The sequence below is a fragment of the Lissotriton helveticus genome, chromosome 5_1 (genome assembly GCF_964261635.1).
Source record: "Lissotriton helveticus chromosome 5_1, aLisHel1.1, whole genome shotgun sequence".
Classification (NCBI taxonomy): domain Eukaryota; kingdom Metazoa; phylum Chordata; class Amphibia; order Caudata; family Salamandridae; genus Lissotriton; species Lissotriton helveticus.
Genome location: NC_136065.1, coordinates 5,478,173 through 5,490,772, shown reverse-complemented (window position 1 = coordinate 5,490,772; position 12,600 = coordinate 5,478,173). Strand labels below are relative to the sequence as shown.

General features: G+C 50.5%; 1 protein-coding gene across 2 annotated transcripts in view; it reads right to left on the bottom strand.

Moving 5' to 3' along the window:
* The window catches only part of LOC144754050 (class I histocompatibility antigen, F10 alpha chain-like), a 323,147-nt gene that overhangs the window by 55,383 nt on the left and 255,164 nt on the right, over window positions 1–12,600 (bottom strand). For both annotated transcript variants that reach the window (XR_013594639.1, XM_078641564.1), the window contains exon 5: window positions 8,874–8,981. Coding sequence is in view for 1 of the 2 variants with exons in the window: in XM_078641564.1 (XP_078497690.1) it covers window positions 8,874–8,981 (108 nt within the window). In the remaining variant the exon portion in view is untranslated. The remainder of the gene's footprint in view (window positions 1–8,873; window positions 8,982–12,600) is intronic.

Genomic DNA, 12,600 nt, shown 5'->3' with positions numbered 1-12,600 from the left:
TGTAATAAGAGGCTGCAGGCTCCGGCTAGGAAGCCAGGTGGACTGAACCAGCAAGTGGGCTCAGGCCTTTCAATGCTCGAGGACGGGGGAACACCTTTGGTTCTCTTCTCCTTAGGCGTCAGGTTTTTGCTTCCTGGAGCAGCCGTGGGTGAGGGGGCCGGCATGCAGAGGCTGCAGGTGACATTGAAGCGTCCAGGAGGGGTGAAACCAAGATAAACTCAAGATCTAGAGGGCTGGGGGACCTTGTTACCACCGGTGGTCCACTTCAACTTGAGCCGGAGGCGACAAGTGCAGTGGGACTTTGGGTGTCGCGTTTTGGCAGTTCCGTAGGCCTCAGAGTTTTCTCTTTTGAAGTTAATTTAGAACAGGTCAGGCTGTTCACGGGAGCTATTGACTCTTTTTGGAAGTCAGGCACCCCTCCCAGGTTTCTGGAACAAACAGGTGTAGGACGAGTTGACTTTGGCTGAGTTTTCGACCAGGAATGCAGACAGGCCGGAAGGGTTGGTCCAAGATCTGTTGCTTCTTTTCTCTTCTCGGCTTTTGTGGCTCTTCGGGGTCCTCTCTCTTCTTAGGTTGTCAGGATATGCTTCTCTGGTGCCAGGGGCTCTCCTAAATACTGAATTTAGGGGTTTTAGGTCAGTATAGAGTAGTAGCCAATTGGCTACTGACCCTTGGGTTCACTACATCCCATAGATGACCACTTCCTGTCAGAAGTGGTCATAACCCTGTCCCAGAATTCATAAGTATGCCATCACAAAGATTCCTACTTCTGAAAAATCGTTCCCACCTCACAGAAGCCACCTTAGGAGTGGTACTAGCCTGGAGGTGGCAAGCTTTCCTAATTAACTAATTGTCCCAACTGTCCAGGTGCCAAGGGGGCCCAGGACAGGGGGGTGACATCCTCTGCTTTGAGGGGATCCAGATTCACATTACAAAAGTGGCTGCTCTATGAAGCTCGCCCGCCGAAGGAGGCTAATCCACAGGTCATCCTGTAGGAGGAGTGTTACACCCTCTCCTCGGACAGGATTTTGTTCTTGGTCTCCAGTGAGCAAAGGCTCTCACGCTAGGAGGTCAGAACAGTGTCTCGGTGCCAGGCTGGCAGAAACCAGCCAGCAAGTGCATTTGAGGCTGGTAGGCTTTCAAGGGGCACCTGTAAGGTGCCCCTGGGTGCATGCATTGGTAAATCAACACTGGCATCAGTGTAGGTTCACCAATATGAGATATTAGATACCACACATCCCTATTTTCAGTGAAGCCATCATGTAGCGGGGGAGCTTGTTTTCACCAGTCCCCGGTATGTGTTAAGATGGCTTATCTGTCCCCTTGTACTGGCAGGAATAGGACTGACCAGCACAGGGGCATATCTGCTCATGCAGGTATGCCCTCACATGTAATATTCAGTACCCTAAGGGCTGTTTGGCGTGCTGTAGGGGTGACTTACAAATATTACATGCAGTGATAGGGGGCATGGCACACGGGGATGTGTGACATGTTGTGTTTTGCACTTTGGTCTGCACCGAGATACGCAGCCTGCGATAGCAGCCCTCCATGTGCTTGGTGAGGGGTCCCTCAGGGTGGCACCATTCGTGCTGCTCCCTTAGGGGCCCTCTTTAGTACCTCAGGCCCGAGCTACCAGGGGTACCATTTACTAGGGACTTACAGAGGGTGCTAAAGGTTTTACCAGTTGGGGAAGCAACTGTGCAATTTTGGGAAAGAACACTCATACTGGGCACCTGGTTGGCAGGAACCCAGAACACTTCATTCAGAGTTGCATCACATATAAGGGAAACATATGGGGGATTATTGCAACAAATACTCCGTTTCCTACAGAGGTTGTCTGCAAGATAAGCGGGGTGCTGGTCATGATGGCTACGTAAATGATGCATTTGATTTTGAAGTTGATGCAGGCCAGCAAGGGGAGCCAATTGAGTATTTCTTCAAGCCCCGGATAAGTCATCCTGCAGCATGTAGGATGCTTTAAAAGGGTGCCAGTGTGGAGTCTGGAAGGTCATAGAGTAGGTGTTACTGCCGTCCATACGTGAGAAAGAGGGCTTGAACAGCAGCTCTAACGTCGCTTTCAGGAAGAAATGCTTTTACTTTCTTCAGAAGAGAGAGCTGCTACCAGCATGTCTTTGCTTTTTTTGTTACTTGAAGGTGAGGTTGATGTTGTCTTGTTCTCACCTCCACACTGTGTTTTCACTACAATCACTCCATGGCTTCTGAGGAATCCTGAAAAAAGGGTGCTTTATCTCCATTTATTATATTAACTTTTGCATGAAGAGTAGCATGTACTTTATATTGGCTTCACACAGTCGATGTTTCAACGCCACAAATGATGTGCTGTGTTTCTGAATTGAAGCCGTAGAGGCTGGAAGTATGGATACTGTTTGGTTCTATAACTGGAGTCCACCCACTGTGTTTGCATTGTGCAGATTTATGTCTCTTGAATGTAGTAGACGGGCCACCACGGGCCAGGGCACGGCTCCAGGTAAGGATTTCTTCATTAGGTATACTCAGTGCTTTATATCCTCTGAGGGCACTGCTATCACACCAGAGTACACAATATACACAGTGCTTTGTATCGTCTCTGAAAGCACTGTTATGACATCACAGCCCACATCATACTCAGTGCTTCACACCCCCTCTCAGGGCACTGCTATCACACCACAGCGCAGAGTACCTTGTACCCTCTCTCAGGGCACTGCTATCTCACCACAGCACACAGTACCTTGTACTCTCTCTCAGGGCACTGCTATCTCACCACAGCACACACTACCTTGTACCCTCTCTCAGGGCACTGCTATCACACCACAGCACACAGTACCTTGTACCCTCTCTCAGGGCACTGCTATCAGCACAGCACATAGTACCTTGTACCCTCTCTCAGGGCTCTGCTATCAGCGCAGCACACAGTACCTTGTACCCTCTCTCAGGGCTCTGCTATCAGCACAGCACACAGTACCTTGTACCCTCTCTCAGGGCACTGCTATCACATCACAGCACACAGTACCTTGTACCCTCTCTCAGGGCACTGCTATCACATCACAGCACACAGTACCTTGTACCCTCTCTCAGGGCACTACTATCACACCACAGGACACAGTACCTTGTACCCTCTCAGGGCACTGCTATCACACCACAGCACACAGTACCTTGTTCCCTCTCTCAGGGCACTGCTATCACACCACAGCACACAGTACCTTGTACCCTCTCTCAGGGCACTGCTATCACACCACAGCACACAGTACCCTGTACCCTCTCTCAGGGCACTGCTATCACACCACAGTACACAGTACATTGTACCCTTCTCAGGGCACAGTTATCACACCACAGCAGACAGTACCTTGTACCCTCTCTCAGGGCACTGGTATCACACTACTGCACACAGTACCTTGTACCCTCTCTCAGGGCACTACTATCACACCACAGCACACAGTACCTTGTACCCTCTCTGGGCACTGCCTTCACCACAGCACACAGTACCTTGTACCCTCTCTCAGGGCACTACTATCAGCACAGCACACAGTACCTTGTACCCTCTCAGGGCACTGCTATCACACCACAGCACACAGTACCTTGTACCCTCTCTAAGGGCACTGCTAACACAACACAGGACACAGTACCTTGTACCCTCTCTGGGCACTGCCTTCACCACAGCACACAGTACCTTGTACCCTCTCTCAGGGCACTACTATCAGCACAGCACACAGTACCTTGTACCCTCTCAGGGCACTGCTATCACACCACAGCACACAGTACCTTGTACCCTCTCTAAGGGCACTGCTAACACAACACAGGACACAGTACCTTGTACCATTGTAGTGTAGTTCCTATATTCCCAATAGGCTCTGTGCATTGGAATAACATATACTATAGTTTAGACGTAGGACTAAGATCGACTAGGTCTCTATCGTATATATTAAACCTAATTGTGAGTGCCAGCTAGCTCAGAGGTCACTAGAAACTTTCTTGAATAAAGAAGAAGGGATTCGTTTCTGACAACCGTATAAACATGACAACTTTGTTTCCCAAGAATAAGAAATGAATCTCTAGAGTCGCGGAAACAATAGATAGCTTTTTCACTCAGTCAATGGTGCATGCTTCGTTTCACCAGAGGTGCCGAAAGAATAGAGAGACTGGCGTTTTCAATAAAAAGGTATTTATTGAACAGTCTTCTTTCTCAAGCATTGGAAATGAACTGCTACAATAGTAATGCTGGTTATAAAGTACAATGCATATAATACTAACAGTATTATAAAGTAGTACTGTAAAAGCATGATATGGTTTCTAAGCCATAAAAGTGCATAAAAAGTATAAAATACATACAGTGATAAATAATTACTAAAAGTACTCAACTGGTGCTTCTAAAATACGCCTACCCCGGTGTACCTAACCTAAGTCTAGTACAAGGGAAGAAGTAAGGGAGAAGTAGCTTAAGTTTAGTATTTCTCTGCCAGGAATCTATTCCAAGAATTCTCTAAGAGGTCTAATCAGCTCCGTACCTTGGTTTTAGAATGAAGGAGGTCTTGTATCTCTCTCTCAGAACTCGATTTCCCAGATACCTGCAAGGGTAGCCCGGAAACACTGGAGCTGGATTTCTCAGCAGGAGAAAAGACAGAGTCTCGCAGTGCGTCAGCTGGAGGGTCGGCTTCCTTCGGCACTTGCTGCAGCAGGGCGTCGGGCAAGTAGTTTATCGATCTGCTCCAAACCACCGTGTGTTTGTTTGGACAAACCTAGGCATATTTATACTTTGAAGGAGCAGAGTTTGATGCATTTTTGGACTTAATAACGTCACTTAAAGGCTAAATTCTTGGAAAAGGCCAGGAGTTCTTGGAGAACTTAATATTCAAGCAGGGGGAAGTCCCTAGCTGCTGAAGGTGGGTTTTTCCAAGAAATCGTTGTTAATTCTCGGAACTTAGTGGAAGTAGCCTGCCGTATTTGGGCTGTGTGGCTTAGGCCAAATATGGTAGTGATTTCTATGTCTATATAAGGATATAATAAAGTATACATATATAAGGGCATGAATCGGGAAAATTACACAAGGGTCCTAGATTCGTTTACAACAACCTCTCTCAGGGCACTGCTATTACACCACAGCACACAGTACCTTGTACCCTCTCTCAGGGCACTCCTCTCACACCACAGCACACAGTACCTTGTACCCTCTCTCAGGATACTGCTATCACACCACAGCACACATAACCTTGTACCCTCTCTCATGACACTGCTATCACACCACAGCACACAGTACCTTGTACCCTCTCTCAGGGCACTGCTATCACATCACAGCACACAGTACCTTGTACCCTCTCTCACGGCCCTGCTATCACACTACAGCACACAGTACCTTGTACCCTCTCTCAGGGCACTGCTATCACACCACCGCACACAGTACCTTGTACCCTCTCTCAGAGCACTGCTATCACACCACCGCACACAGTACCTTGTACCCTCTTTCAGGGCACTGCTATCATACCACAGCACACAGTACCTTGTACCCTCTCTCAGGGCACTGCTATCACACCACAGCACACAGTACCTTGTACCCTCTCTCAGGGCACTGCTATCACACCACAGCACACAGTACCTTGTACCCTCTCTCAGGGCACTACCATCACACCACAGCACACAGTACCTTGTACCCTCTCTCAAGGCACTGCTATCACACCACAGCACACAGTACCTTGTACCCTCTCTCAAGGCACTGCATAACACCACAGCACACAGTACCTTGTACCCTCTCTCAGGGCACTGCTATCACATCACAGCACACAGTACCTTGTACCCTCTCTCAGGGCACTGCTATCGCACCACAGCACACAGTACCTTGTACCCTCTCTCAGGGCACTGCTATCACCACAGCCCACAGTACCTTGTACCCTCTCTCAGGGCACTGCTATCACACTAAAGACAACGTACCTTGTACCCTCTCTCATGGCACTGCTATCACACCACAGCACACAGTAACTTGTACCCCCTCTCAGGGCACTGCTATCACACCACAGCACACAGTACCTTGTACCCTCGCTCAGGGCACTGCTATCACATCACAGCACACATAACCTTGTACCCTCTCTCATGACACTGCTATCACACCACAGCACACAGTACCTTGTACCCTCTCTCAGGGCACTGCTATCACATCACAGCACACAGTACCTTGTACCCTCTCTCACGGCCCTGCTATCACACTACAGCACACAGTACCTTGTACCCTCTCTCAGGGCACTGCTATCACACCACCGCACACAGTACCTTGTACCCTCTCTCAGAGCACTGCTATCACACCACCGCACACAGTACCTTGTACCCTCTCTCAGGGCACTGCTATCACACCACAGCACACAGTACCTTGTACCCTCTCTCAGGGCACTGCTATCACACCACAGCACACAGTACCTTGTACCCTCTCTCAGGGCACTGCTATCACACCACAGCACACAGTACCTTGTACCCTCTCTCAGGGCACTGCTATCACACCACAGCACACAGTACCTTGTACCCTCTCTCAGGGCACTACCATCACACCACAGCACACAGTACCTTGTACCCTCTCTCAAGGCACTGCTATCACACCACAGCACACAGTACCTTGTACCCTCTCTCAAGGCACTGCATAACACCACAGCACACAGTACCTTGTACCCTCTCTCAGGGCACTGCTATCACATCACAGCACACAGTACCTTGTACCCTCTCTCAGGGCACTGCTATCGCACCACAGCACACAGTACCTTGTACCCTCTCTCAGGGCACTGCTATCACCACAGCCCACAGTACCTTGTACCCTCTCTCAGGGCACTGCTATCACACTAAAGACAACGTACCTTGTACCCTCTCTCATGGCACTGCTATCACACCACAGCACACAGTACCTTGTACCCCCTCTCAGGGCACTGCTATCACACCACAGCACACAGTACCTTGTACCCTCGCTCAGGGCACTGCTATCACATCACAGCACACAGTACCATGTACCCTCTCTCAGGGCACTGCTCTCACACCACAGCACGCAGTACCATGTACCCTCTCTGGGCACTGCTATCAGCACAGCACACAGTACCTTGTACCCTCTCAGGCACTGCTATCACACACAGCACACAGTACCTTGTACCCTCTCAGGCACTGCTATCACACCGCAGCACACAGTACCTTGTATCCTCTCAGGGCACTGCTATCACACACGGCACACAGTACCTTGTACCCTCTCTGAGGGCACTGCTATCACACACAGCACACAGTACCTTGTACCCTCTCTGAGGGCACCGCTATCACACCACAGCACACAGTACCTTGAACCCTCTCTCAGGGCACTGCTATCACACCACAGCACACAGTACCTTGTACCCTCTCTGAGGGCACCGCTATCACACCACAGCACACAGTACCTTGAACCCTCTCTGGGGCACTGCTATCAGCACAGCACACAGTACCTTGTACCCTCGCTCAGGGCACTGCTATCACACCACAGCACACAGTACCTTGTACCCTCGCTCAGGGCACTGCTATCACATCACAGCACACAGTACCTTGTACCCTCTCTCGGGGCACTGCTATCACACCACAGCACACAGTACCTTGTACCCTCTATCAGGGCACTGCTATCACACCACAGCACACAGTACCTTGTACCCTCGCTCAGGGCACTGCTATCACACCACAGCACACAGTACCTTGTACCCTCGCTCAGGGCACTGCTCTCACACCACAGCACGCAGTACCATGTACCCTCTCTGGGCACTGCTATCAGCACAGCACACAGTACCTTGTACCCTCTCAGGCACTGCTATCACACCGCAGCACACAGTACCTTGTATCCTCTCAGGGCACTGCTATCACACACAGCACACAGTACCTTGTACCCTCTCTGAGGGCACTGCTATCACACACAGCACACAGTACCTTGTACCCTCGCTTAGGGCACTGCTCTCACACCACAGCACGCAGTACCATGTACCCTCTCTGGGCACTGCTATCAGCACAGCACACAGTACCTTGTACCCTCTCAGGCACTGCTATCACACACAGCACACAGTACCTTGTACCCTCTCAGGCACTGCTATCACACCGCAGCACACAGTACCTTGTATCCTCTCAGGGCACTGCTATCACACACGGCACACAGTACCTTGTACCCTCTCTGAGGGCACTGCTATCACACACGGCACACAGTACCTTGTACCCTCTCTGAGGGCACTGCTATCACACACAGCACACAGTACCATGTACCCTCTCTGAGGGCACCGCTATCACACACAGCACACAGTACCTTGTACCCTCTCAGGCACTGCTATCACACCGCAGCACACAGTACCTTGAACCCTCTCTCAGGGCACTGCTATCACACCACAGCACACAGTACCTTGTACCCTCTCTGAGGGCACCGCTATCACACACAGCACACAGTACCTTGAACCCTCTCTGAAGGCACGGCTATCAGAGGACACCCCGCAGTATACTCAGTGCTTTACAGCTTACACATTGTCCTGGAGCTCCTCACATCTCACTGGAACCTGGTCCAGGAAGGCACAGGGTGTTTCAGTTCAGCATCCAACCAGAATGGTTGAAACATGGCGTCCAAATTTTATTGGCTGAAGACTCGTAACTGTTACAATTTGGGGCAGATTTAAGATTTGTTCATGCATTGGGGTTGGAGACTGAGTATGAAATAGTGCATTCAATGACCCTGATAAGCTGTGCATTGACAAGGAAATACCTGCTCCACCCGCCTCAGAGTAAAGGAAGCAGGCCTCCAAGCATGGATGTGTCTCCTCCCATGCTGCAAGTGGCAGATGGCATTCACCTGCACCCTCACACATGAATCAGGACGTGATGGTACCTCCCACTCACAGTATCAAACTGAATCCACTCACCTGATGTTTTCTTGTAGACAACCCAGACGACAGCAGCGATCAGAGCAACACCCCCGAGGGCTCCAATGACGCCTCCGATAATGACCCCCATCGGAGGAGATTTCTCTTCTGTGGGACAGAGACGAAAGGAGCAGAGTTACAGGGCTGAAATCACTTCAAAAATATGAATTATGATGCAGTAACACGAACATCTGCCAGGTATGAATATCTCTGTGTGTAAAGGGTCAGAGAGAGGTATACTCTAAGCTAGGAACAGAGGTCTGATCCCACTATAGCCCCAGGTATACTCACTGCTCTGTAACCCTCGCACTCACTCCTATCACACCACAGCACATGGTATACTCACTGCTCTGCAACCCTCCACACTCACTCCTATCACACCACAGCACATGGTATACTCACTGCTCTGTAACCCTCCGCACTCACTCCTATCACACCACAGCACATGGTATACTCACTGCTCTGTAACCCTCCGCACTCACTCCTATCACACCACAGCACATGGTATACTCACTGCTCTGTAACCCTCCGCACTCACTCCTATCACACCACAGCACATGGTATACTCACTGCTCTGTCACCCTCGCACTCACTCCTATCACACCACAGCACATGGTATACTCACTGCTCTGCAACCCTCCACACTCACTCCTATCACACCACAGCACATGGTATACTCACTGCTCTGTAACCCTCCGCACTCACTCCTATCACACCACAGCACATGGTATACTCACTGCTCTGTAACCCTCCGCACTCACTCCTATCACACCACAGCACATGGTATACTCACTGCTCTGTAACCCTCCGCACTCACTCCTATCACACCACAGCACATGGTATACTCACTGCTCTGTAACCCTCCGCACTCACTCCTATCACACCACAGCACATGGTATACTCACTGCTCTGTAACCCTCCGCTCTCACTCCTATCACACCACAGCACACGGTATACTCACTGCTCTGTAACCCTCCGCACTCACCCCTATCACACCACAGCACACGGTATACTCACTGCTCTGTAACCCTCCACACTCACTCCTCTCACACCACAGCACATGGTATACTCACTGCTCTGTAACCCTCCGCACTCACTCCTATCACAACACAGCACATGGTATACTCACTGCTCTGTAACCCTCCACACTCACTCCTATCACACCACAGTACATGGTATACTCACTGCTCTGTAACCCTCCGCACTCACTCCTATCACACTACAGTCCATTGTATACTCACTGCTCTGTAACCCTCCGCACTCACTCCTATCACACCACAGCACATGGTATACTCACTGCTCTGTAACCCTCTGCACTTTCTCCTAGCACACTGCAGCACATGGTATACTCACTGCTCTGTAACCCTCCGCACTCACTCCTATCACACCACAGTACATGGTATACTCACTGCTCTGTCACCCTCGCACTCACTCCTATCACACCACAGTACATGGTATACTCACTGCTCTGTCACCCTCGCACTCACTCCTATCACACCACAGCACATGGTATACTCACTGCTCTGTAACCCTCCACACTCACTCCTATCACACCACAGCACATGGTATACTCACTGCTCTGTAACCCTCCACACTCACTCCTATCACACCACAGCACACGGTATACTCACTGCTCTGTAACCCTCCGCTCTCACTCCTATCACACCACAGCACACAGTATACTCACTGCTCTGTAACCCTCCGCACTCACTCCTATCACACCACAGCACATGGTATACTCACTGCTCTGTAACCCTCTGCACTCACTCCCATCACACCACAGCACATGGTATACTCACTGCTCTGTAACCCTCCGCACTCACCCCTATCACAACACAGCACATGGTATACTCACTGCTCTGTAACCCTCCGCTCTCACTCCTATCACACCACAGCACAAGGTATACTCACTGCTCTGTAACCCTCCGCACTCACTCCTATCACACCACAGCGCATGGTATACTCACTGCTCTGTAACCCTCCGCACTCACTCCTATCACACCACAGCACATGATATACTCACTGCTCTGTAACCCTCCACACTCACTCCTATCACACCACAGCACATGGTATACTCACTGCTCTGTCACCCTCGCACTCACTCCTATCACACCACAGTACATGGTATACACACTGCTCTGTCACCCTCGCACTCACTCCTATCACACCACAGCACATGGTATACTCACTGCTCTGTAACCCTCCACACTCACTCCTATCACACCACAGCACACGGTATACTCACTGCTCTGTAACCCTCCGCTCTCACTCCTATCACACCACAGCACACGGTATACTCACTGCTCTGTAACCCTCCGCTCTCACTCCTATCACACCACAGCACACTGTATACTCACTGCTCTGTAACCCTCCGCACTCACTCCTATCACACCACAGCACATGGTATACTCACTGCTCTGCAACCCTCCGCGCTCACTCCCATCACACCACAGCACATGGTATACTCACTGCTCTGTAACCCTCCGCACTCACCCCTATCACAACACAGCACATGGTATACTCACTGCTCTGTAACCCTCCACACTCACTCCTATCACACCACAGCACATGGTATACTCACTGCTCTGTAACCCTCCACACTCACTCCTATCACACCGCAGCACATGGTATACTCACTGCTCTGTAACCCTCCGCACTCACTCCTATCACACCGCAGCACATGGTATACTCACTGCTCTATAACCCTCCACACTCACCCCTATCACACCACAGCACATGGTATACTCACTGCTCTGTAACCCTCCACACTCACTCCTATCACACCACAGCACATGGTATACTCACTACTCTGTAACCCTCCGCACTCACCCTTATCACACCACAGCACAGGGTATACTCACTGCTCTGTAACCCTCCGCACTCACTCCTATCACACCACAGTACATGGTATACTCACTGCTCTGTAACCCTCCACACTCACTCCTATCACACTGCAGTCCATTGTATACTCACTGCTCTGTAACCCTCCGCACTCACTCCTATCACACCACAGCACATGGTATACTCACTGCTCTGTAACCCTCCGCACTCACTCCTATCACACGACAGTACATGGTATACTCACTGCTCTGTAACCCTCCGCACTCACTCCTATCACACCACAGCACATGGTATACTCACTGATCTGTAACCCTCCACACTCACTCCTATCACACCACAGCACAGGGTATACTCACTGCTCTGTAACCCTCCGCACTCACTCTATCACACCACAGCACATGGTATACTCACTGCTCTGTAACCCTCCGCACTCACTCCTATCACACCACAGTACATGGTATACTCACTGCTCTGTCACCCTCGCACTCACTCCTATCACACCACAGTACATGGTATACTCACTGCTCTGTCACCCTCGCACTCACTCCTATCACACCACAGCACATGGTATACTCACTGCTCTGTAACCCTCCACACTCACTCCTATCACACCACAGCACATGGTATACTCACTGCTCTGTAACCCTCCACACACACTCCTATCACACCACAGCACACGGTATACTCACTGCTCTGTAACCCTCCGCTCTCACTCCTATCACACCACAGCACACAGTATACTCACTGCTCTGTAACCCTCCGCACTCACTCCTATCACACCACAGCACATGGTATACTCACTGCTCTGTAACCCTCTGCACTCACTCCCATCACACCACAGCACATGGTATACTCACTGCTCTGTAACCCTCCGCACTCACCCCTA